This window comes from Schistocerca gregaria, chromosome 8, assembly GCF_023897955.1.
Source record: "Schistocerca gregaria isolate iqSchGreg1 chromosome 8, iqSchGreg1.2, whole genome shotgun sequence".
Classification (NCBI taxonomy): Eukaryota; Metazoa; Arthropoda; class Insecta; order Orthoptera; family Acrididae; genus Schistocerca; species Schistocerca gregaria.
Genome location: NC_064927.1, coordinates 449,919,367 through 449,946,980, shown reverse-complemented (window position 1 = coordinate 449,946,980; position 27,614 = coordinate 449,919,367). Strand labels below are relative to the sequence as shown.

The 27,614-nt window shown below is 43.6% G+C and overlaps 1 protein-coding gene across 2 annotated transcripts; it reads left to right on the top strand.

Moving 5' to 3' along the window:
• Positions 1-133: 133 nt before the first annotated feature.
• LOC126284761 (gamma-secretase subunit pen-2) lies at positions 134-27,614 on the top strand. Of its 2 annotated transcripts, XM_049983920.1 has the most exons (4): positions 134-270; positions 26,242-26,408; positions 27,097-27,201; positions 27,284-27,614. In XM_049983920.1, exons 1-4 carry the CDS (start codon positions 251-253, stop codon positions 27,421-27,423), a joined length of 432 nt encoding a protein of 143 aa, XP_049839877.1. In that variant the 5' UTR covers positions 134-250; the 3' UTR covers positions 27,424-27,614. The 2 variants fall into 2 exon arrangements, with proteins under 2 accessions (XP_049839877.1, XP_049839878.1); XM_049983921.1 differs by lacking the exon at positions 26,242-26,408 and having other exon boundaries at positions 186-270.

The following is a 27,614-nucleotide window of genomic DNA, read 5'->3' as shown; positions in this document are numbered from 1 at the left end:
TGTCAGCTGGTACGACAGTAAGAAGTGTTAAAAGCCTTTAAACTTATTTTCGATGTGCAGACAGGGCTTGACTCTTTAAATTGATCTGTCTCAGGCTAGAGTAAAATGTCTGCACCTTTTGATCTTTGGTACAGTGTTGTGATAATGGGTGTGCGAAAGTTGACAGCTGTTCGTTAGACGTCAGTGAGTTTTGTGTTGATATATCCGCTATGGATTTGTCTAAAATGAAAAATGAAAGGAAGCTATATCTATGTCGATGGTACTTCAGAGGTGAGTGTATTCGCAAGTAACAGGTTATAAAATGATAAAATCAATACATTTTAAAGGAAGGAAACCAACCTTGTCCCATCGACAGTTGGGAACCTCCTAGAGTAAACTGTGATTGAAGCAAATACTTTCGTTCATAAAGAGAAAGTCACCAGCAATAAACTTTAAAGTGTATTGCCTGCGGCTAATTATTTGTATTACTTTATCTCTCTGCTTAAGTGCTAGCGATTCTAATCAAACGTAGACGTGAGCTCGCTCCGTATCGGCCTATCGCTAAAACGAAGATATCGCGATGGTGCCGCATTATATTCTAACCCATTTTGAGAATGGTATTTGGCGTACACTCCGGCAGTTGTAAATGTACATTCATTGTTGCACTAGAAACGATTGCGTTTCAGAGAACGGCAGGCTGGAGGATGTGTGTGTATCTTCAGTATTCGTCTGTTAATGCGTAGTTGGGTTGTGTTACGCCGAGTCCTAAGAAACACATCAGTGGCAATCAATCTGAAGGTCGGTTTGTATACAGAAGTACTTTACTAGATATGGTCCAACTGGGGGTGATTTGAAATTGCCTTCTTTTGGTCTTACAGTAGGCTGACTTCGCCAAATAAAGGGAGGTTTGCAGTTTACCATTGACTCCAAAATGTGATGCAACTCAGCATTTTTTCACGTTATTAAGAAGTATTGCCAGAGAATTGTGAGGTTAACATTTGTAAAACGAGTGACTTACAATGACCACTCTGTTTTGTGTTTAGTATCTCTAGTCAGCATCTTCCAGTGCTGATACATTTGCTAGACGTTTTATGTAGAAAGTCAGCTCAAAAGTAATTATTTCTCTTGCTACTGCATGTGCCATTTTTGATATAAATGACTTGTTGTGTCCAGTCCAAAGTTTGGTATGATTCAGTGTTCCCATGCAGTTCCCTTATCTCTGCATGATTACTGCAGCCACATCCACTTATCCACTTCAGCCTGCCTCTCTCTCTCTCTCTCTCTCTCTCTCTCTCTCTGTGTGTGTGTGTGTGTGTGTGTGTGTGTGTGTGTGTTTTTGTTCTATCAGCATCCTTTCATAGTCAAGTTGTGCCAGAACTGTCTTTTTCTCCCTGATTTGATTCAGTACCTTCTCATTGGTTATCTGTTCATCTCACCTAATCTCCAGCAGTATCCTGTAGTATCACATTTCGGGAACTTCTGTTCTCTTCTTGTCTTACCTGTTTATCATCCATGTTTCACTTCCATACAGTGACACACTCTGGACTGAAACCTTAATGAAAGACACCCTTGCACTTAAATTTTTATAAAATGCCAACAAATTCTTCTTATTTGCAAATTTTTTTCTTGGTAGTGCCAGTCAAAAATTTTTTTTATGTTCTTCAGCCATCATCAGGAATTTTGCTACTCAAATTACAAAAGTCATTTAAACTACTTTTAGTGTCTCATTTAATAGTACAAGTCTCTCAGCACCATCTGATTTGATTTTACTACGTTGTATTACCCCTGTTTTACTTTTGCAGATATTAATTGTACAGCCTCATTACACAACACTACCCAATCGAAATTGACTGTTATTTCAAGTGTTTTGGTATTTCTAACAGAATTACAATGTCATCTATAAACCAGAAACTTTTTGTTTCAATTTCTTGGACTTAAATTTCCTTTCCAGGTTTCTCCTTGGTTTCCTCTACAATTTACCCAGTGTACATAATCAATAGTGTAAGGGACAAGCTGGAAACCTCTCACTCCCTTCTTAATTACAACATTTCTTTCATTTCATGTAGCCCTTATTACAGAAGTACGGTTTCAGTACAAGTTGTAGATAGCCTGTTCCTCCCTGTATTTAATCCCACACACCTTCAGAAGTTCAAAGAATGTATTTCAGTGAACATCATCAAAAACTTTTTCAAAATTTGCAATTGCTGCAATTAAACTGACAGTGGTCAAAGTGCTGCAGTGTAGGCTGTACACATCACAGGATGCTGAAACAGTATGTGTGTTTATAGAAGGTGTGTTTATTAATCCGGGGACTCAAGGAGCATGCTGAAAAAAATAACAGTTCTACTTCCTACCACCAGGTGAAAATTTGGTGGCCTAAATTAGATTAACTGAATGAGACGAACCAAAAGTAGCTGAAGAGCTGACACAGTTTGAGTGAGCCACATTCTTTTTCAAAGCTATCCAGGGAATATACAGTGTCTCTAATCAATGGCAGCATTTATGTATTGGCTGTGCTATTTTTATAGTTAAATTTAAATGTCCTAACATTATAGATGCAGTGGATGCAGTCATCAGCCAGACCTTGCTAGATGAGTCACCTTTTACATCAATGACATTTTATTGTCTTCAGAGAGTTTTGGAGAGCACTGTCAGGCTGTGTGAAAAGTGTTACGAGCAGTGTATTGTGCTAACTTGAGCCTCCAACTAAGATAGTGTAGATTTACTTGTCAGAAAGTGGAATTCCTCTGTTATATTGCTGGGAGTGGTGCTATGCATGCTGGAGAGGGCAAATGGACTCCATCCACAGATTTCCTTCAGCTAAAAACCAGCAACTGTTGAGTGTTCTTAGGATTGATGTGAAGAATGTCCAACAAAAGCAACTTCTGTTTAAGTATATAACTCACACGTGCATTAATATATATTGTTTCAATCAAATGCTGTAGTTGTGAACTAATATCTCATTTATGACTCTAGTGAATCTGCTGCTCATAGTTACGGTGCACAGTATTGCTTCTTCAGAGTCTTGGGCTTTGTTAACATTAAATATTGAACTGCAAATGCAGATGTATACATATGTGATGTGTGGTAGATTATGCACATTTTAAAATAATTTTTATTCCATTTTAGTTATTTGTTTAAAATATTTCCTTTCACAGAATCTCCTGTGAATAATCACCCTGCTTCACTTCTTTCATAATTTAATTTTTCACTTCCCGCCCTGAACCCTGTTGATGAGGCTTGCATGCCTCAGCGATACATATAGCCGTCTCATAAGTGCCACTGTAGCGGAGAGATATCTATTGAGAGACCAGACAAATGTGTGGTTCCTGAAGAGGGATGGCAGTTGTTTCAGTAGTTGCAGGGGCAAAAATGACTTGCTGTGCTGGTACTGCAAATGCTGAAAACAAGGGGGAACTACAGCCGTAATTTTTCCTGAGGGGCATGCGGCTCTCCTGTATGTGTAAAACCTAATGGCATCCTCTTCTATTCTGGAGGTACAATAAACCCTCATTTGAAATAGGAATTGAAGTCCAGGGAGAAGAACTAAAAACTTTGAGGTTTGCTGATGACTTTGCAATTCTGTCAGACAGCAAGAGTCTCAGAAGAGCAGTTGAACGGAGTGAACAACATCTTTAAAGGAGGTTATCAGATGAACATCAACAAAAGCAAAACACAGATACTGGAATGTAGTCCACTTAAATCATGTTATGCTGAGAGAACTTGATTAGGAAACAAGACATTTAAAATAGATGAGTTTTGCTATTTGGGCAGCAAAATAACTGATGGTGGTCGAAATAGAGAGTATATAAAATTTAGATTGGCAATGGAAAGAAAAGCTTTTCTGAAGAAGAGAAATTTCTTAACATTGAATATAGATCGAAGTTTCAGGAAGTCTTTTCTGAAAGTATTTGTATGGAGTGTAGCCAAGCATGGAAGTGAAACATGGACAATAAACAGCTTAGACAAGAAGAGAATAGAAGCTTTTGAAATGTGGTGCTACAGAAGAATGCTGAAGGTTATATGGGTAAGTCGTGTAACTAATGAGGAAATACTGAAATAATTGGGGAGAAAACAAATTTGTGGCACAACCAGACTAGAAGAAGGGATTAGTTGACTGGACCTAATCTGAGGCATCAAGGGATCACCAGTTTAGCACTGGAAGGAAGCATGGGGGTAAAAATCATAGAGGGAGACCAAGAGATGAATACACTAAGCAGATTTAGAAGGATGTAGGTTGCAGTAGTTACTTGGAAATGAAGATGCTCACACAGGATAGAGTAGCATAGAGGGCTGTATCAAACCAGTCTTCAGACTGAAGACCACAACAACAACTCCTTTTTCTATTGAGATCCCTTTTCATGTGGAACTTCCCAACAGAGGAATACTATGCCCTCTGGCAGGTCTACTGTCACTGTCTGACACATCTGAATGTAAGCCATAGCTTCAGACTGCCAATGCCTCTCCTCTCACTTCTTTTCTTGCAGGACTGCTTTCTAGTTGTACAAGAGGGTTCCTGAAAGAAACTATTTAATTTTTTTGACAAAACAACATTTCCTTCAAGGTATGTTCCATTACACACAAGTTTTTTTTTTTTTTTTTAAATCAGTAAATCCATTGTTGAAAACATTTTTATACTTAGCTTTAGTCATGGCTTACAGTTGCTCCCCATTTTTGTTTATCCCAGGCACTTCTGCATTATCTGATCAATGTTGGATGCCACATAACTCTAGCACCATGACCCATCACTGGTAATGATGATAGTGGAACAAAATTCTGGGTCAGTTTGAAGCTGTTCCTGCAAAGCGCTGCATGTTTCCATTTCACATACCGTTTCTGGTCAGCCAGAACCTGAGACCCAAGTTTAAAGCCAAAATTCTCATTCTCCATTCTTTTTAAAATCTTCTTAATGGGCTCTGATGACATATAGTTATATATTGGATAGTCACTTTCCTGTATTTAAGCCCAAGTTCAAGATTTTTTATTACGTTTTCTTCTGTTTGAGCAGGTGACAGATTCCCAGAATGGCATTTGCCATTGGTTGACATCACCATTTTTAAAGTGGGGAAAACCACTTGTACACTTGAGCTTTACTAATACTGTCATCATTGTAAGCTGTTTTCGTCACAATACTGTGTGTAATACTTTTCCCTACTGGGGAGCAAAATTTCATTGCTATGCATTGTTCACTAACACCCATCATAAAAAGAGTACAGAGCAAAACAGCTACAGCAAACAAATGCAATACTGTAGTTTGCAAGGAGTTGTACAACACATCGAAAATAAGTGTGTTTGTACTACACAAACTATGCCCAGGGCAGCACTGTTCTGGGATCTTTTGGATACTCCTTGTATTAGCAGGATATTTTACATTTAGTGTAGAAAGTAGCTGTACTCAAGGTTCAGAAAAGGGTGCATGAATCCCGACAGACAAAAGTTAGTAGAAAGTTGTGTCCTGTAATAAGATATAAATATATCACTCTAAAATACTTGTCTGCCACACATGTGACACCCTCTTGTATGGGGCCAAGACTTGGACATCATATGCTAAGCTCAACACTTTTCACATATGGTGCCTTTGAAATATTCTAAGCATAACACAGGGAGATGATGCAACAAATAATTTGCCCCCCCCAGGGGTCCACAACTCTTTTGTGGATACATGTGTGGTGAGCACAGGACTCTGAGCTTGTGCAACTCTCTTTCCTTTCTGGGCTGTGTACCTTCCCATTCCACGTCTCTTCCTGTCCCCAATCCCTCACTCCAATTGGGATGAACTCTTGATCCTCTTATGGTCCTAATCCCCGGTCATCTTCTGTCTTCACAAAACAAAGCTACATTTCCATGATTGCTTTCTCTTCCCTCATTTCCAGTCAGTCTGGTTTGATCTCCCCTCTGTTGCTGGCATTCTGGCACATGGGGGACCTATGATGATTCTCCATGATACTATCCATTATCACCTAATGCACTTACACAGTTCCTTCCAAGCTCTCTCTGTACATCTTTCCCTTTCTGCATTCACCTTCTCTCTTTGTATCATAAACCTGGTGATCAAAAAGTCAGTATAAATTTAAAAACTTAATAAACCACAGAATAATGTAGATAGAGAGGTAAAAATTGACACACATGCTTGGAATGACATGGGGTTTTATTAGAACCAAAATAAAAAACAAAGTATTGCTAGACACGTAAAAGATCTCTTGCACATCATTTGGTGATGATCGTGTGCTCAGCCGCCACTTTCGTCATGCTTGGCCTCCCAGGTCCCCAGACCTCAGTCCGTGCGATTATTGGCTTTGGGGTTACCTGAAGTCGCAAGTGTATCGGGGATGCTGAAAGACAACTTTGACGCCAATGCCTCACCATAACTCCGGACATGCTTTACAGTGCTGTTCTGTTCACAACATTATTCCTCAACTACAGCTATTGTTGAGGAATGATGGTGGACGTATTGAGCATTTCCTGTAAAGAACGTCATCTTTGCTTTGTCTTACTTTGTCATGGTTCAAATGGCTCTGAGCACTATGGGACTTAACTTCTGTCATCAGTCCCCTCGAACTTAGAACTACTTAAGCCTAACTAACCTAAGGACATCACACACATCCATGCCCAAGGCAGGATTCGAACCTGCAACCGTAGCGGTCGCGTGGTTCCAGACTGTAGCGCCTAAAACCGCTCGGCCACCTCGGCCGGCACTTTGTTATGCTAATTATTGCTATTCTGATCAGATGACCATCTGTCGGCCATTTTTTGAATGTTTGTATTCAGTTTTCAAATTTATGCTGACTTTTTGATCACCTGGTATTTTCTATTGTCCACACCAATGGCAAGAGCCGATCTTTCATCTCCTTAGTCAGGTCCACCCCCCCCCCCCCTTCCTTCCCCAATTTGGTGGTTGGGGACTCCCAATGCCCATCACCTGCTTTGGGGATCTCCGGGTCCTTGTCAGAGAGGTTCCCTATTGATTGACCAAATGGATCTTGTTTGCCTCAACACTGGGGAACCTACATTTTTGTGTTGCTGCAAGTCAACCTTCTCTCATTTGGACCTTTCAGTCAGTACTGTTTGGCTAGCTTAGCGCTCTGAATGGTTCACTCTTGCTGATACACACTTGAGTGACCATTTTCCATGTGTCCTTCGATTACAACCACAACTGCCATCCATGCATCCAGAATGCTAGAAGTTTTCCCAAGCAGATTGGATACTTTTCTCCTCTCTAGCAACATTTGATGACCATCAATTTCCTAGCATTGACGAGCAGGTCACTCATGTTACAGAAGTTATTCTTACAGCAGCGGAACGTTCAATACATCACACTTCCCCCATTGTCCCAGTACCTCCCAGTTCCTTGGTGGAACGAGGTGTGCCGTGATGCAAATACGCAAGCGGAGATGTGCTCTTTGCATTTTCTGCCATCGTCCTACATTGGCCAACTTTATCCACTATAAGGAGTTATCTGCATGATGCCGTCGCATCATACGCTATAGCATGAAGGCAAGCTGGGTTTACCAGCTCCTTCAATACCTTCACTTCCTCATCAGCTGTTTCGAGTCAAATCCTACAGATATCCGCCATGTCCAGTTTTTCCCCGACCTCAGGGCAGGATACCTTTGTGGATCCAGCTGCAATATCTAACTCATTGGGTCGACACTTTGCTTAGATTTCGAGCTCTTCTTATTATCAACCAGCCTTTCTCCTGAAGAAACAGGTAGCGGAAGAGTGATCTCTTGCTTTTGCCTCTCAAAATTGCAAAAGCTATAATGCCGTTTTTTTGTGCAGGAACTCAGACATGCACTCTCCTCCTCTCGCTCTTCTGCTCCAAGACCAGATGGTATCCACGTCCAAATGTTGTTGCATCTCTCATATCCTAGTCTGTGCTACCTCCTTCGCCTTGATAATCGACTTCGGGTCAGCAGTAACTTTCCCAGAAGATGGCGGGAAGCTATTGTCATTCCTGTTCGAAACCTGGGAAGGACAATCATCTCCGCTCCAACTATTGCCCAGTCTCTCTCACGAGTAGTGTTTGTAAGGTTTTGGAGTGTATGGTAAATTGCCATTTAGGCTGGTGGCTGGAGTCCTGAAACCTTTTAACAACTGCCCAGTGTGGTTTCGAAAAGCATCGTTCTGCCGTTGACCATCTTGTTGCTCTCATCACTTATAACTTGAACAATTTTCTCAGAAAACGCCAAACGGTAGCTATATGTTTTGATCTGGAGAGGGCATACGATACCTGTTGGAGGACAGTGTTCTAGTGGGGTTTTTGAGGTCAGCTACCACTTTTTGTCCATGAATTTATTGCAGAGCACACATTTAAGGTGCGTGTGAACACTACTCTGTCCTGTACTTTCTCCCAAGAGAACAGGGTGCCCCAGGGCTCCATGCTAAGTGTTGTACTCTTTGACATCACCATAAATCTAATTATGGACTGTCTCCTTCCAAGTGTCTTGGGCTCCCTCTTTGTCAATGATTTTACAATCTACTGCAGCTCTCAACAGACCAGCCTTCTTGAACAATGTCTTCAAGGATGTCTCAATCGACTCCACTCATGGAGCATCAAAATCGGCTTCTGATTTTCTCCCAGTTAGACCGTCTGTGTAAATTTTTGGCATCGTATGGAGTTTTTATCCACCTTCCCTACATCTAGGCCATGTTGACCTTCTGTTCACAGATGTTGCAAAATTCTTGGGACTTTGTTTGACAGGAAACTGTGCTGGTCTCCAACATTTCATATCTTTCAGCTCACTGTCTGCGGCCCCTCAACACCCTCCATGTTCTGAATGGTACCTCCTGGGGAATGGACCAAGTGGTCCTCCTCTGCCTATATCACGTGTTAGTGCACTCGAAATTGGGCTATGGAAACATAGTTTATTCTTCTGCATGGCCGTCAATTCTTCGGTGTCTAGATTGTGTCCACTGCCTTGGATTGCGTTTAGTGTCTGGAGCTTTTTACACTAGCCCCATAGAGAGCCTTTATGCTGAGACTACTGAACCTCCACTGTCCAATCAGCAAGCTGTCCTTAAGCGTCGTTACATTAGTCATGTCTTCCATGCCTACTCAACCGACCCGTGCCCTTTTTTTCGCCGCCTCCTTGGATTTAGTGTATGCAGGCAGCTCTTGCTCTTCCTCTCTACTACCACTAGGAGTCCGCTTCAGTGAACTGTTACATTCACGTTCCTTCCAGTTTCCTAAAGCTTTCTTGACAAATGGGGGATATGACACCACCCTGGCTTCACCTCTGATCTGCCTTCTCCATTGCGTTTGTTAGCTTCCCAAGGATAGTACCCTTCCTGTAGTTTATCGTCGGGCATTTGCTGCTCTATGCACACACATGGAGGATGCCTCATTTATTTACGTGATCACTCCAAAGCACCTTTGGTGTCAGGAATGCCTATATTATTGATGACACCTCTGTTAGATTTTGGCTTCCCAACCAGTGTTCGGTTTTTACTGTGGAGCTTTACACTGTTATCCAGGCTGTCCAATACATCCCTTGCCATGAGGGGCTACAGTATGTTATCTGCTCGGATTCCCTCAGCTCTCTTCTCAACCTCCAAGCTCTTTATCCCATCCACCCTCTGGTCCACCACCGGATTCAGGACTGCCTCCACATGCTCCACTTGGGGAGCATATCTGTGGCATTCCTCTGAATCTCAGGGCATATTGGTATATGTGGAAACAGGCAATCGCATATTTAGCATGGTTCCCTTTGCTGATCTATAGAGAATTTTATGTTGTCATGTTGCACCTTTATGGCATACACATTGGTTTGCACTTCAGGATAATAAATTACAGGACATAAAACCTCTTCGTTACGGGGCATAAAATCTCTTCCCTGTGTTTGACCTCTTCCTCCCGGCCTTGTCGTCAGGAGGAGCTAATTTTAAACAGACTCCAGATTGGGCATTGTCTTTGTAGCTGTCGACATCTTTTAAGTGGCAATACTCTCCCACTTTGCCCCCACTGCTCTCTGTCACGGACGGTGAGACACCTTTTACTTCAGTGCTCATATTTTAATCAGCTACGTGCCCATTTACAGTAGTTGCCTTATTTATCTTCCCTTTTAGCATATGATGCATGCTCAGCCAATCGCCTCCTTGAGTTTATAATTGTTAGTGAGATGACATCAGTCATTTGAAGCTCTTTCCAGGGAAAACAACCCCTCTTCAATAGCATTTTTGTAATATTTCCTTCCGTTTTAGTTTCCCTCCTCCTTGAGTCTCACTCCCATTGCTGCATTTATATTCCTGTTTTTACCCTTCACTAAGCCACAGAATGGGTGCTTATAACCATAGCTGTTGTGCCCCCTAAACCAATAGTGTAAAAAAAAAAAGAGAGAGAGAGAGAGAGAGAGAGAGAGAGAGAGAGAGAGAGAGAGAGAGAGAAAGAAGAAGAAGAAGAAGAAGAAGAAGAAGAAGAAAGTTGCTCCTGAATACTGCAAAGCTGCTGAGTATCACCGCCACTCTCAAGGAATGTCACATTCGGTGGCTAGATCACTTGCATAGTATGGTCTACTCCCACATCTCCAACACCTGTTGCTTGGTGAGGTGGCTCTTGCAAAGTGACCGCCTGGGAGATCTGCATTGCACTTATTGCAGTATTTGTTCAAGCCCAGTATAAAAACCTTTAGTATTGGCTGCAACAAATCAGAAGACCATGGTTTTAGAAAGCATCACTCATGCAAAACTCAGCTTGCTATTTTCTCAAATGATATCCTGTGAACAATGGCTGAAGGGCAACAGGTGGATTCCAGATTTGTTGATTTCTGTAAAGCCTTTGACACGGTGCCCCACTGCTGTCCTGTTAATGGAAGGTACAAGTATACAGAATAGGTTCCCAGATATGTGAGTGGCTTGAAGACTTGTTAAGTAATAGAATCCAGTATATCATCCTTGACAGCTAGTGTTCATTAGAGTCAAGAGAATCATCTGGAGTGCCCCAGGGAAGTATGATACTACTACTGTTATTTTCTATATACATAAAAGAATTGGCAGACAGGGTAAGTAGCAGTTTGTGGCTGATGATGCTGTGTTGTGTGAAAGAAGTCGTCATCGACTGACTGTAGGAGAATGCAAGATGACTTAGACAAAATTTCTAGTTGGTATGATGAATTCCAGCTAGCTCTAAATATGGAAAGATCTAACTTAATGCAAATGAGCAGCAAAAACAAACCCAAATGTTCAAATACAGCATTAGTAGCATTCTGCTTGACACAGTCACATCGATTAAATATCTATGTGTAAGGTAAGGATTGTAGTAGGGAAGGCAAATGGTTGACTTATTGGGAGAATTTTAGGAAAATGTGGTTGGTCTGTAAAGGAGACTGCATATAGGACACTAGTGTAACCCTTTGTTGAGTACTGTTAGAGTGTTTGGGATCTGCCCTGGTCGAATTAAAAGAAGACATCGAGGCAATTCAGAAATAGGTTGCTAGATTTGTTACCCATAGGTCTGACCAACATGGAAGTATTACAGAGACCTTTCGGGATCCCAAATGGGAATCACAGGAGGGAAAGCGACATTCTTTCCAATGATCACTATTGAGAAAATTGAAAGAACCAGAATTTGAGGCTGACTGCAGAATGGTTCTCCTATTGCCAATGTACATTTAGTATAAGGACCACAAAGATAATATTAGAGAGATCAGGGCTCGTATGGAGGCATATAGACAGTTGTTTATCCCTCACTGTATTTGCGAGAGGAACAGGAAAGGAAATGACTAGTAGTGGTACAGGGTACCCTCCAAGGAGGGTTGGATTGCGGGGTATTTTGTAGATGTAGGTGTAACAATGAAAAACTCCCACACCATAGCACCACCTCCTCCGTACTTCACTGTTGGCATAACATGTGATGGCAGGTAATATTCTCAGATTAGATGGGTAGATCACATAACTAATGAGGAAGTATTGAATCGGATTGGGGAGAAGAGAAGTTTGTGGCACAACTTGACCAGAAGAAGGGATCGGTTGGTAGGACATGTTCTGAGGCATCAAGGGATCACCAATTTAGTATTGGAGGGCAGTGTGGAGGGTAAAAATCGTAGAGGGAGACCAAGAGATGACTACACTAAGCAGATTCAGAAGGATGTAGGTTGCAGTAGGTACTGGGAGATGAAGTAGTTTGCACAGGATAGAGTAGCATGGAGAGCTGCATCAAACCAGTTTCAGGACTGAAGACCACAACAACAACAACATTCGCCAAACCCAAAGAACTTCTGTTGAACTGACACCAAGCATTTCATATCACTAGATTCCAGCCATCCACTGTCCAATGGCATCACTCTTTACACCATCTCAAATGCCACTCAGCATTGGCTACAGAAATATGTGGCTTATGAGGATCTGTTTGACTATTATAACCTATTGTCTTTAATTTCCTGTGCACAGTTATTGTCCTAGCTGCACTACTGTTGGCACTTTGGAACTCACGGGTGACTCCTTCTGCTGATTTAATGCGGTTTTTTTACACCTTCCCTGTGCAATGCTTGACAGTCCCTATCCATCAGTACATGAGGCCGGTACATCACAACAGTCAATGTGGGCAGCCTTAGAATGGTTTGATGATGATGAGGTGACATCCAATGACCAGTCTGTGTTCAAAATCGTTGAGCTCTTCTACCTGATACATTCTGCTGTAATTGCCCCCTGCGGGTCCGGGGGTTAGAATAGGCGTGAGGTGTTCCTGCCTGTTGTAAGAGGCAACTAACAGAAGTCTCACACATTTCGGCCTTTATGTGATGTCCCCTGTAGGGTTTGACCTCCATTTTCAAAATTTACCCGAACAGCGAGCCAATTGGGGAAGGTCGCCTTACATGGTGCATCGTGTCCATTGTCCCTTGAGATCTTTAGCCCACTTTCTCGTCATTGCATTGCAGTCCAGCTCATTCTCCATCTCTGGGGTGAGGAATCCTTCATGAGTGTGTTTTCCACCATGCACTATGCAGTGTCGCTTTCTGCGCTAACAATTACCATGGACTTCTTTGCACATGATATCCAGTGCGGTAGCCTGTCCATTGTGGTGGGGCCACCATGTACCCTGTTGGTTGTAGCTCCCTGACAACATGGGGACCACTCTGCTGATGCATGCCCATTAACTCCCCACGTATGCCAGGGAGTAGATACCTGTCATGCTGGGGCATCAGGATTCTCGGCAAAGGCCATCCTGCCAGGTGGCACCTGTGGGGAGGGGTCCGGGTAGGAGTGGATGGCATCAGGGTGGATGACGCGCGATGACGCGCGATGAAGCGTACCGCGTCATCACTTGCTGGTGATCGGACACCAGCAGTCTCCAAGTGTTCCAAGTCTCAGTACAATGCAAGAAAGTACAACCCTAAATCATTCCCCTCCTTGGCCACACCATGGGGGGACACCAGGCTAAGGATGGCAGTGAACCTTATTCACCCCAGTACTTCGTATGTATGAGATCTGATGGGGACTCCTTTGTTTCGATGAAGGCACTGTTTTTTGTGGAGCATTTAGAGGACAAGTTTGTGGAGGTGGAGGGCTTGTCCATAATGCGCTCTGGGTCAGTTTTGATAAAAATAGCATCCTCTGCCCAGTCACAGGCTTTATTTGCTTGTAACAAGTTGGGGGATGTTACTGTTATCTTCGAACCACATAAGAGTTTAAATGTGGTCCAGGGCATTATATTCCACCGGGACCTTCTTTTGCACTCTGACGACGAGCTGTATGCCAATTTTGAGCAGCGAGGTGTTCATTCCTTGCGGCACTTTAATTACAGTAATGTCTCTTGTATTATTTTAGTCATCCACTTATTTACATTTTGAATTTGGTTTCTAACATTCAGTGGTAGTACAGAACTTGTGCTTTATCCGATTATATACATAAAATGCACAAATAAGGACCCAAATTCTGGAAATCAGAAAGTTGTGTGATGTAAACAGTTGGAGGGTTAGTTAGAAATGTAATTACAAAGAATATTACTTACAGAGGAAGACATAAAAATAGATAACAAATGAAAATACATCGCTTGGTAATAACTTTTAAGCTGTTTCTCAAGATAATAAGGTCTTCTGTGTTTACTCATTACTCAATTGCAGTTATGGTAATTAGAAGTGTTAGTTATTTATGCCAGCATTTCCATAGCCTCTTATCTGTTGCTGCATATTTATTACTTCAATTTCTTGATTATATATTTAATGTACCATATGTACATAATTTTATTAATAACAACAATCTGTTGACAATCACAAAAACGCACGTCCTTCCAGAATATTCTATATGCTTTCACAATGAACATCAAGTGGTTTAGCAATTTGGACAGAATGGTATATATGAAGATGCACATACAAGGCCTTAGAAAGCACTGAATTGTCTGATAACTATCCAGATGCATATAGGAAAAAGATGGTATCAGACATTTCATATGATTCTTGGGGGAGGCTGTACTGTTATAACCTTACCCGAGAAGGTCAAGGTGGATGGTCTGCCGCTGTGATGTCAAACCACATATCCCTCCCCTGATGCAGTGCTTTAAGTGCTGGAAGTTCGGCCATATGTCTTCCTGCTGAGCTTCCAGCGTCACATGTCGAGATAGTGGACATCATCACATCCCAATACTCCATGTGCCTCACCTCCCACCTGTGTCAACTGCAGAGAGCATCATTCACATTGCTCGCCAGACTGCAGGATTTTACAGAAAGAGAGGAAAATCATGGAATACTAGACCCTGGACCGACTGACCTACACTAAGGCTAAGCGAAAATGAGCGCCTACATCCTGTGGCTATGACCACCTCATTTGCCATCGCTATGAGAACAGTTGTAGCCTCATTAGTTCTGTGAATTCCAGTTGGCTCTCAGGCTACACCTGCCCCCTTGATTGCAGAGGGGGGAGGGGGCAATTTCCCCTGCCACATCCCCCCCCCCCCCCCCCCCCCCACTCCCTCTCTTGTTGCTCTCGCACCACCTACCTCAGGAGCACTGTTCCCATCTCCCAGCCGGAGAGGCATTAGTCTTCTTCAGCTCCTCTCCAGGAAGGGATCTGTTGGGTCACTCCCTTCCCAGTTTTCTGCTAGTGGGAAAGATTGCACCCGCCAGTGGTGCCCAAAAGCAGCTGGTTGTAGGGCTTCATAATCCTCCTCAGTCCTGGAGACTGAATCAGCCCCAGTCAGAGAAACCCAAGGGGAAGCGAGAAAAGTCAAAAAGAAGACCCCTAAGACCAAGGAAATTTGCAGTGGCATCCACACCACTACCACCTACAAGTTCTGTGTTTGCGGACGAGGCGGAGATTCTTGTGGCCGCTGAGGACCTAGATCTTGCTGGACCCTCAGACGCAATGGATACAGATTGCTCAGGCAATAAGTCAGTGGCAGCCGGTGACCCTGAGGTGTAAACTGCCTCATTGAATGTTTAATTCCTTCCCAGTCTCACGATGTCATCCTCCTGTGGAATTATGGTGGTTTTTTCCACTACCTGGCTAAGCTAAGCCGACTTGTAAGCTTTACACCTGCTTTCTGCATTGCCCTCCAGGAAATCTGGTTCCCAGCAATGTGGTCCCCTGCTCTCCACGGCTATATGGGATATTACAGGAACTGTAGCGACTATAATAAAGTGCCAGGTTAAGCTTGTGTTTCTGTCCTAAACTCAGTCTGTAGTGAACTTGTGCCCTTTCAAACCCCTCTTGAAGCTGTGGCTGTCAGAATAAGGACAATCAGGAAATAACTGTCTGCACTGTACATCTTCCTCCAGATGGTGCAGTACCCCTGAATGTATTAAGTGCACTGATTGATCAACTCCCTAAACCTTTCCTACTTTTGGGAGATTTTAACACCCATAACTGCTTGTGGGGTGACACCATGCTTACTAGCCGAGGCAGAGATGTCGAAACCTTACTGACTCAGTTTGACCTCTGCCTCTTAAATACTGGGGCCGCCACACATTTCAGCATGGCTCGTGGTATTTACTCGGCCAGCCCAGGACTTCTCCCATCTATGCACTGGAGAGCACAAGACGACCTATGTTGTAGTGACCACTTCCCCATCTCCTTGTCACTGTCCCGGTGTCAGGCACACAGATACGTGCCCAAATGGGCTTTAAACAAAGGATTGGGAAACTTTCGCCTCTGTTGTCACCGTTGAAACTCCCCCACATAGGAACATCGATGTGATGATTGAGCAGGAGACAACAACAATCATTAATGCGTCAGAAAACATGATCCCTTGCTCTTTAGAGTGCCCCTGGCGAAAGGTGGTCCCTTGGTGGTTAACGAAAGTTGCTAAGTCACTGAGGCAATAAAGGAGTGCCAACGAGCTCTGCAGGAGCAGAAGTGGCACCCTTATAGCCTTTAAGTGGTCCCGTGCCCGCGTTTGCCAGCTTATCAAAAAGACAGAAACAGGACTGTTGGGAGAGATACATGTCGACCATTGGATGCCATACGTTACCTTCCGAAGTCTGGATGAAGCTCAGACATCATTTTGGGTACCAGACCCCAACCGATGTCCCTGGCATTAACATCAGTGATGTGTTGTCTACCAATGCAAACGTGATTGCAGAGAACTTTTGTGAGCACTATGCTCTTCAGTGGTGGAGTTACATAGGTTTTTGGGGGTGGTTTTTTATGCCCGGTTGACTTGGCTGCCTCATATTTGGCAGCTTAAACAGGCGTGTTGGCGGCATCTAAACGCTACGTGATGCCTGAGCCACACCGGGTGGGACGCCGACCAATCTTCTCTACTTCCGCTTTACCAGGCGTTGATCCAGTCCCGTCTGGACTATGGAAGTCTGGCTTATGGCTCAGCATCCCCATCTGCGTTGCGGCTTCTGGACCCAATCCTCCACAGCGGGATACGCCTTGCCACTGGTGCCTTCCGGACCAGCCCTGTGGACAGCATACTTATGGAGGCAGGTGTCCGTCCACTGCGGTTACGACTCCAACAATTACTGGCTGCTTATTCTGCCCATGTTTTTAGCTCGCCCGGGCATCCAAATTATCGTGTCCTGTTCCCGCAGTCAGTCGTCCGTCTGCCAGAACGTCGGCCCCGGTCGGGTTGTCCGATCGCCGTACGCGTCAAACAGCTTCTCTATGGGCTTGAGTGTTTCCCTGTACTACCTCCTTTCCAGGCCCCTCTGCGTACACCCCCATGGTGTGTGCCTCGCCCTTGCCTTCGGCTCGACTTGGCACAGGGCTTGAAGGACTCAGTCCCTCCGGTGGCCTTCCGACGCCGCTTTTATTCCATCCTGGCCGCATATCAGGGCTCTGGCTTTGTCTATACCGACGGTTCGTGGTTTCTGGTCTAGTCGGTTATGCACTAACTCTAGGGGACCATTCTGAACAACGTTCGTTGCCGGCTGGCTGCAGTGTTTACACTGCTGAGCTGGTCGCCATCTTTCGTGCCCTAGAGTATATCTGCTCCTGCTCAGGTGAGTCCTTCGTTATCTGTAGCGATTCCCTGAGCGGTTTACGAGCTCTCGACCAGTGTTTCCCTCGTTCTCGTCTGGTGATGGCTATCCAGGAGTCCCTGCATACTCATGCCCGTTGCGGCAGATCTGTGGTCTTCGTTTGGACCCCGGGCCATGTTGGGATACCCGGAAATGAAACTGTTGACCGCCTGGCGAAAGAGGCCACTAGTGCACCATCTCTGGAGATTGGCCTCCCGGCGACTGATTTGCGGGCACTATTACGCCGCAAAGTTTTCAATTTATGGGACACTGATTGGCGCAACCTGCCCGTGCCAAACAAACTCCGCCGTATCAAGGAGACGACTACTGTGTGGCGGTCATCCATGCGAGCCAACCGCAGGGAATCAGTCGTCCTTTGTCGGCTCCGCATTGGCCACACCCGACTCACGCACAGTTATTTACTGTGTCGTGACGATCCCCCTCTTTGTCGTTGTGGGGCGTCCTTGACGGTGGTCCATATTCTGTAGGACTGCGCCCTTTTAACTGTGCTCAGGCAGACTTTTGCGCTGCCTGATACGCTCTCTGTGCTTTTATCTGACGACTCTTCCATAGCGGACATAGTTCTGCGTTTTATTCGGGCACGGGGATTTTATCGCTTAATGTAAGTGTGTGTTTTTGTGTTGATTCTGGCCTGTGGCCTACGATTTGTCTGATTTTTTTTTCATGTGTTTCTCGGTGGTTGGCTTTTCTCCTTTTGTTTGTATGGTCGCCAACCACCGTCACACTCTGTGTGATTTTAGTTCGTCTTGTCTGGTCTTTGTCTACGTTTCTCTTGTTCTGTGTCGTCTGTCTTATCGTCTGTTGATCGTTTTTATCCTCTGTGGGTGTTTTTAGTATTTGGAAAAAGGGACCGATGACCGTAGCAGTGTGGTCCCTTTAACCCCCACAAACCAACCAACCAGCACTATGCTCAAGTGTCTGCGTTGGAGAACTACCCCCCAGCCTTTTGCACTCTCAAATGGCGGATGGAAAGGAAAGTCCTCTCGATCACTATGTGCCACAGTCAAACCTAAAATGCCCCATTTACAGAGTGGGAGGTCCTCAGTGCCCTTGCACATTGCCCTAACACAGCTCCTGGGCCTGATCAGATCCACGGTCTTTCCATCGCAGTGGTGGGAGAACACTATCACTCCAGTGCTTAAACGTGGTGAAAACCCACAATGTGCATAGCTATCGGCCCATCAGCCTCACCAACATTATTTGTAAGCTGCTGGAATGTGTGGTGTGTAGGCAATTGTTGGGTCCTAGAGTCATGTGGCCTACTGGCTCCATGTCAGAGCGGCTTCTGCCAGGGTCGCTGTACCACTGATAATCTTGTGTCCCTTGAGTCTGCCATCTGAACAGCCTTTTTCAGATGCCAACACCTGGTTGCCGTCTTTTTGATTTACGAAAAGAGTATGACAGGACCCGGCGACATCATATCCTTGCCACATTATGCAAGTGGGGTCTCAGAGGCCCACTCCAGATTTTGATCCAAAATTAATGGTCAAGCAGCAGCTGTAGGGCTGTCCGCCTTACCATCTCTGTATGCAGACGACTTCTACATTCTGTACTGCTCCACCAATACTGGTGCTACTGAGTGGCACCTACAGGGAGCCATTCACAAGGCACAGTCATGGTCTCTAGCCCACAGTTTCCAGTTGTCAGCTGCAAATTCGTGTGTTATGCACTTCTGTCTGCATCATACCGTACATCTGGAACCAGAACTTTATCTTAAGGACGATCCACTCACTGTAGTGGAGACATGTCGATTCTTAGGACTGGTTTTCGACGCCCTATTGACTTGGCTTCCTCACCTTTGTCAGCTTAAGCAGAAATGCTGGCAGCACCTCAGTGCCCTCCGCTGCCTGAGCAACACCAACTGGGGTGCAGGTCAATATACGCTGCTGCAGCTCTACAGAGCTGTTGTTCAATCACACCTTGACTATGGGAGTCTGTATTGTGGTTCGGCGGCACCCTCAGCATTGCGTTTACTCGACCCAGTGCACCACTGTGGCATTCGCCTAGTGACTGGAGGTTTTAGTATGAGTCCAGTGACCAGCTCCCTTTTGGAGGCCGGAGTCCCTCCATTGCAGGTTAGGCATGCATAATTGCTCTCCAGTTATGTTGCACATGTTTGTAGTCCTCCTGCACATCCGAATTACCGTCTCCTTTTCCCACCCACGGCGGTTCATCTCCCGCATCGGTGGCCCAGATCAGGGCTTAAAATTGCAGTTCATGTACGATCCCTTCTCTCCGAACTGGAGTCCTTGCCTTTACCGCCTATACTTGTGGTTCGTTCACATACATCTCCGTGGTGTACACCTTGGCTGCGGCTTTGTCTGTACCTTTCACTTGGCCCTAAGGACTCAGTTAACGCTGCGACAGCAGTTGTGAGATATATACCAAATAAATTAATAAGTGATGGTACTGATCCCCCCATGGTACACACAATGGGCCACATTGCTGTTGCAGAAGGCTTTCAACACTGTTCCTCACAAGCAGTCTTGTAACCAAACTGCATGCCTATGGAATATCGCCTCAGTTGTGCAACTGGATTAGTGATTTTCTGTCAGGAAGGTCACAGTTCATGGTAATAGATGGAAAGTCATTGTGTAAAACAAAAATAATATCCGGTGTTCCCCAAGGAAGTGTTATAGGCCCTCTATTGTTCCTGAACTATATTAATGACATAGGAGACAAATCTCAGTAGCCCTTAGATAGTTTGCAGATGATGCTGTCATTTACCATCTTGTAAAGTCATTGGATGACCTAAGCAAATTGCAAAATGATTTAGATAATATGTCTGTATGGTGCAAAAAATGGCAGTTGAGCATGAATAAAGAAAAGTGGGAAGTTATTCACATGAGTACTAAAAGAAATCCGCTACATTTCGATTATGTGATAAGTCACACAAATCTGAAGGCTGTAAATTCAACTAAATACTTAGGAATTACAATTACAAATACCCTAAATTGGAACGATCACATAGATAATGTTGTGGGTAGAGCCAATCAAAGGCTTTGATTCACTGGCAGAACACTTGGAAGGTGCAACAGGTCTACTAAAGAGACTGCTTGCACCGCGCTTGTCCGCCCTATTCTGGAGTATTGCTGTGCGGTGTGGAATCCGCTTTAGATCGGACTGAGGGATGACATTGAAAAAGTACAAAGAAGGGCAGCTTGTTTTGTATCATTGCGAAGTAAGGGAGATAGTGCCATAGACATGATACATGAATTGGAGTGGCAATCATCAAAACAAAGGCATTTTTCATTGCGACGGGATCTTCTCATGAAATTTCAATCACCAGTTGTCTCCTCTGCTTGCAAAAATGTTCTGTTGGCACCCACCTACATAGTGAGCAATGATCATCATGATAATATAAGAGAAATCATGGCTCACACAGAAAACTTTGTGCTGGTTTTTCCCACACGCCATTCAAGAGTGGAACGGTAGAGGGATAGTTTGAAGGTGGTTCATTGAACCCCCTGCCAGGCACTTTATTGCGAATAGCAGAGTAATCACATAGATGTAGACTCTCCGCTGTCACTTCCGCTCGATGCTCAACATGTACCGGGTCCATGGCGGCTCGATGGCTGATGGTCATGTTGGCTTTGCCTATGTTCATGGAGGGCAAATAGAACAGCACTCCTTGCTAGATGGCTGCAGTGTTTTCACTGTAGAGCTAGCAGCCATATCTCCTGCTCTTGAGCATATCCCCTCATGCCCAGTCGAGTCATTTCTCCTGTGTACTGACTCCTTGAGGAGCCTACAAGATACCACCCAGTGCTACCCTCATCATCCTTCAGTAGCGACCATCCAGGAGTCCATCTGTGCCATGGAAAAGTCCAGTCATTCAGTGGTGTTTGTCTGGACCCCAGGTCACATCTGAATCCCAGGGAACGAACTTGCTGACAGGCTGGTCAAACAGGCTACGCAGAAACCGCTTATGGAGATTGGCTTCTCTGAAACTGACCTGTGTTCGGTATTATGCTGCAAGGTTTTGTGGCTTTGGAAGATGGAATGGCATAATCTCAGTATGCACAACAAGGTGTCTCCCATTAAGGAAACTACGAATGTGTGGAAGACCTCCATGCACGCCTGTCTGTGGTTCTCTGTCGGCTCCGCATTGGCCATATGTGGCTGATGCATGGTTACCTACTCTGTCACAGGGACCCATCTCGGTGTCGCTGTGGCTCACAAATGACGGTTGTCCATCTCTTACTGGATAGCCCACTTTAGCTGCTCTGTGGCAGACTTTTAACTTTCCCAGCACCCTACCTTCAGTGTTGGACGACAATGTCTCAACAGCAGCTTTAGTTTTACGTTTTATTCGTGAGGGTGAGTTTTATCATTTGCTCAAAGTTTTAGCACCTGTCCTTTGTCCCTGTGTGTCCTCCACCCTAGTGCTTTCAGCATGGGGTTTTTAATGTGTTGCAGAGTGGGTAGCTTTTCCTTTTTATCCTCATGGTCAGCCAGCAATGGTAACTCTAGTTGCTTCTTCCCAAATGAAAATGGCACACTGTGCTTGGATTTTGGATCCAAACAAATGGAAATGCCTTTTTATACCTTGAGTTTAGAATTTAAACAAATTAAACCTTTTTGCCTATTCATGAATATTCAGTTTAAACGGAATGTTCATCAGACTTGAAGTAGATGTTACCAAAATGCACTAAGCTTATTTTTTGATAAATAAGTATACTCTGTCTTTAGTATAAATTTACAAGCTGAGAATTATGCCAAAAAATTGAAACCTTTTTAGTTGTCCTTGAGACTAAGCACAATCTAAATCTACATACGTACACTGAAAGCCACTGTACAGTGCGTGGCAGAGGGTACCGTGTACCACAACTAGTTCTTTCCTTTCATGATCCACTTGCAAATAGAGTGAGGGAAAATTTTGTCTGTATGCCTCTGTATGAGCCCTGATTTCTCATATCTTTTTTACGTGGTGCCTATGCGAAATGTATGTTGGTGGCAGTAGGATTGATCTGCAGTCAGTCTCAAATGCTGGATCTCTAAATTTTCTTAATAGGGTTCTTCAAAATAAATGTTTTCTTCCATACACAGATTCACAGTTTAGCTGCCGAAGCATATCCATTACACTTGCATGCTGCTGGAACCTTCTGGTAACAAATCTAACAGCTCGCCTCTGAATTGCTTCGATGTCTTCTTTCAGTCTGATGTGGAGCGGATCCCAAACACTGGAGCAGTACTCAAGAATAAATTGCACTAGTGTTCTATATGCGGTCTCCTTTACAGTTGAACCACTGTTTCATAAAATTCTCTCAATAAACTGAATTCAGCCATTTGCCTTCCCTACCGTAGTGCTCACATGCTTGTTCCACTTCATATCACCTTCACTACATTACGGCCAGATATTTAAATGACTTGACTGTGCCAAGCAGGACACTACTAATGCTGTATCCAAACATTAAGGGTTTTTTTTTTTTTTATCCTCCACATTAACTTATATTTTTTTTACATTAATAACAGGCTGCCATTCATCACACCAACTAGAAATTTTGTCTAGGTCATCGTGCATCAACCTACAGCACCTTCCTGTACATCACAGTATCATCAGCGAAAACTGCAGAGTGCTGCCCACCCTGTCTGCCATATCATTAGTGTATACAGAAGATAGCAGAGGTTCTATCACACTCCCATGGCACACCTGATGTTAGCCCTGCCTCTGATGAATAATCACTATTGAGGACAACATACTATGTTCTATTACTTAAGAAGTCTTCAAGCCAGTCATATATCTGGGAACCTATCCATTTGCACATACCTTCATTAACAGTTTGCAGTGGGGTATTGTGTTGAATACTTCTTGGAAATCTAGAAATGTGGAATCAGCCTGTCGTCCTTCATCCATAGTTTGTAGTATATCATGTGAGAAGAGAGAAATCAGAGTTTCGCACAAGGGTTGTTTTCTAAAACCATGCTGATTTGTGGAGATAAGCTTTTCAGTCTCTAGGGGATTTATTATATCTGAGCTCAGAATACGCTGTAGAATTGTGCGGCAAACTGATATTAAGCATATTGGTTTGTAATTTTGGGGCTCGTTCTCTTACCCTTCTTAGATACAGGAATCATTTCCACTTTTTTCCACTCACTTGGCACTTTGTGCTGGTCGAGAGATTCACGATAAATGCAGGCTAGGTAAGGGACCAATGACATAAAGTATCTTTGTAAAACTGAGTTGGGGTTCCATCTGGACCTGGAGACTTATTTGTTTTCAACTCCTTTGGTTGTCTCTCTACACCAGGGGTGTTTATTATTCCGTCATCCATATGGGACTTTGTGGAATGGTCAAATGATGGTACATTTGTATGAGTCTCCTGCATGAAAGATTTCTTAAATGTGGAATTTAAAACTTTCGCGTTTCTTTTGCTATCTTCTACTGTTAAATCAGTCTGGTCAACAAACTACTGAACGGAAGCCTTAGACCCACTTAGCAATTTTACATAGGACCAGAATTTTTTTTCAGTTTCTGCACCAGATCTTTAGCCAAGGAAGGACAGCAGTAGATGTTCTATGCTTCAAGCACAGATCTTTTCACAGACATACAAATCTCTACTAGACTTTGCGCATCCTCTTTTGAACCAAGAGTGCAACAGCCCTTTCTTCCTCAACATTTTCCAGATTTTTGTTATTAAACCTCAGTGGGTCTTTCCCATCCTTAATCCACTGACTAGGCACATATTTGTCGAGAGCAAGATTTATAGTTATTTAAACTTTGCCCATAATTTCTGTACGGCCATCATTCTGGAACTAAATGATTGCAGTTCATTGTCTAAGTGAGGTGCTAACAACTGCTTATCTGCTCTTTCTAGCACAAACACTCTCCTAGCTCTCTTGACTGATTTATTAATCTTCTTTGAATGACTAGAATTGTCACAGTGGACTGGAGTGGTCCGAAGAATGTCCCACAGTTAACTTGGTTTCACCTAGACATGTTATGCATGACCTAGTAACTTCACTATCACACTCAATTTAAAACTCACTAGACCATATTTTTGTCAGCTGCAATGAACACTCCCGTTCCTACAGTATCTAATCTGTCTTTCCGATAAACACTCCAAGACACGCTAAATATCTCAGAACTTTTTTCTTCCGATTTTAGCCAGTTCTCAGTCTCAAGAATAATTTGAGGACGAGAACTTTGCTGGAGGACAATACAATCTGGAACTTTGTTATGAATACTTTGACAGTTTACTATTACAATTTTTGCAGTTAAAATTTCTTTACTCTGAACACTATCTGATTTCCCTATATGCATATTGACTGGCAAGTATTTGTGAGAATACCTCAAACTACTACCCAACCTAAAAAAGAAAACGTATGCACTGCACAAGTACTGAGCTACTTGAGTAGCTTCTTCCTTTGTGTAGTACACACCTGACTTATCAAGGGGAGTCTTAAAAATTCCCACCCAATGACGGAGGCCCATAAATCTGCAGCCAAGACTGTCACAAAGACAATGAAGCCCTTGGTTGAGACCCTCCACTCGGCTCAAAACCAAAGGACCCTGATCAACTTTGGGAATGATGCCGCAAACTGCGAGCTCTGCTTGCACCCAGCATGCAAGGCCAGCAGTCTTCACCACCTCTGCCAGCCACTTGTAAGAACTGAGGATGCCCTCAGCACCCATGCGACAAGCGTCATTGGTGCCAATGTAAACCACAGCTTTCAGACGACTGCGCCTGTATGCTTGACAGCTCCAGACAAGGTCGCCTCCACATCTTGGATGAGGGCCTCCAGTAGACATATCAAGTGCACACTGGCCTTATTTCCAGCCCAGAATGCTATCTTCCTAAAGGGTTCCATAACATCCTAACAGTGGAGCTCCCAATAATCAGCAAACTACTGCCCACTTGTTCCTGCTCAGATGCTGCTGAAGGAAGAGTCACCAGTTCACTCACAGTGTGAATAGGCGAGGCCATACGACACAAACATGTTACTGTTCGCCATTCACCATTTGGGTCCACCACGTTCGGTGCAGTAGAATGTTTCTCAGCAGTAGAACCCTTCGGCAAAACAAGTGACACATAAGGTGTCCCATGTGACGCTCCAGGATCTCTGCCAGCGCTACACCCCAAGACGGTCCTGAAGGCGACTGATCACAGCCAAAACCACACTCAACTGTTCCCCGCAAACTGAGGCCAGCTCCTCCTGTGTCTGCACACATCAGGCATACATCCTACCCTTCCTAGCAACACTAACTGAAAAGTAAACAGTATAAGGTGGCAGAAACCTAGGTAAGCAACTTGTTATCCTCCTGGTGTGTAACAAAGGGACGCAGATACCTCAGTGAACTATGTAGCCGGCTGTTCAGAAGAAATGACAACTGAAGTACAGACTGCCTGAATTCACATTTACAGCTAACAGAAAAGTGAAACTAAACTTCTTAAATACCAAAACACACAAGCAATTAAACAAATATGTACTCTTAAGAAGACACAGGAAAAGCAAAGTATGTAACTTGATACCCTGGATATGTCACAGGCAATAGCTGGCATTGAACTGAGCTGTTAACTACACTGATTACAGTGGCCACTAATCTCAGAACAAATAGCTGAGTAAAATTAAAAACATCACCCACACACGAAAACTGGACAGAATTATCATCATTTGATAACCAAACATTCTCACAAAACAGTGACAGATATAAAGATCCCTTGTGTTGAAAAGCAACAGTTTTACAGTGAGTGCTTTGCATTGCTCCTGTCTTAGTTCACAATTATTTTGAGAGCCCCCACACAGAGTGAACACCTCAAGCAAGTGGGAAAATGCACAGTAGAGGGCTCAACCACAGGTGCACCACATGATAGGCCAATATATCTAATACCATTTGTTACAGGACCCTCAAGTTCTGGAAAAGTGTAGTACACCTTAAAGGAGATAGTGCACTGAATGCTTATTCTGCCCTGTCTCAAGTGTTTGATATCCCTACATCAGACAAAAGGAAGACATGGAAGAAATTCGGAGGCATCAGATCAGCTTTGTTACTGGTTGATTCAATTGTGAGTGAGTATTATAGAAATGCTCCATAGCTTTGATGGTAGTTTTTGGAGAGAAGGTGGATCTTTTTGTGAAACACTATTGAGAACGGTTAGAGAAACAGCATTTGCAGTAGACTGCAGAATAATTCTACCACCTCAGGCTTTCTCTTGAGTAAGTTTCATAAGAATAAAATAGTGGATATTAAGTCTTGTACAGAAGTAAACAGGCAAGAGGAAAAGGAAGGACTAGTAATGGTGCACCGAACTGTGACTTGTGTGTGTGCGTGAGTGAGTGAGTGAGCGCGCGCGCATTCGCATGCATATAGATATAGATGTTTTGCCTGATTGGAGGTGCTGGGCAAGCATTTACTTGTGCCAGGATAGTTTTCAGAGCTAAATAGCTCCTAGGGAAGAGAGTGAGTCCATGTTTGAGTCTTAGTCTGACATAAAATTAATCTGCCTTAAAGTTTTGTAGCTACGAACACACAATTTCATAGTGAAAGAATCAGTCATGATCCATCTGTATGTTCCAGTGTGGTTGGTGTGGCATAAAAAATACCTCGTTTGTCTTGGTTTTTTTTGTTAACAAAAGTGTCCTTTCCCAGCCCTAAACTATTTTTGTTTGCTGACATATGTCTAGCAAAGTTCTTTCATCAAACTGCTGTGATGTTGAGATACGTTTTTATACGGAATTTTTTTTCTCCCTGTTTTAGCGGGTTTTGCATTTTTGCCATTTCTGTGGTGCATAAATGCTATATGGTTTTTTCCGGAAGCATTCAAACGACCCGAGTATGAAGAGCAAAAGCCTATCAAGAAATGTATGTATTTCTTACATCCAATCTTATTTATGGAATATTCGAAGGATAATATTATGTGTTTTACTATCATATGTTGTTTCAGATGTGATTTTGTCTGCGATTGGAGCTATTATTTGGACTATAATTCTGGTGTCGTGGATTGTCATGTTTCAAACACACAGAGCAGAATGGGGAGCTACAGCTGATTACATGTCTTTCATTATACCAACTGGAGTCCCATAACTGCAGAATGCTGCCACTTTGTGGTTTGTGCTAATCATTTGTTCTCAGAAGGAGACAAAAACTGTGAGCCCGGGATTTTTCATTATCTTAGTAATACTGAACCTATTGGGAGACAAACTTTGTTTTAAAAGAAGCATTGTAAATATAATGTAGTATTGGAATAAACTTGAGAAACACTGTCAAAATCTTTA

Coding starts and splice junctions, on each gene's coding strand:
- LOC126284761 (XM_049983920.1), top strand. CDS start 251: ATGTCGATGGTACTTCAGAG. Junction 26,409..27,096: donor ACTGGTTGATTCAATTGTGA/GTGAGTATTATA, acceptor TCCCTGTTTTAG/CGGGTTTTGCATTTTTGCCA. Junction 27,202..27,283: donor GCAAAAGCCTATCAAGAAAT/GTATGTATTTCT, acceptor ATGTTGTTTCAG/ATGTGATTTTGTCTGCGATT.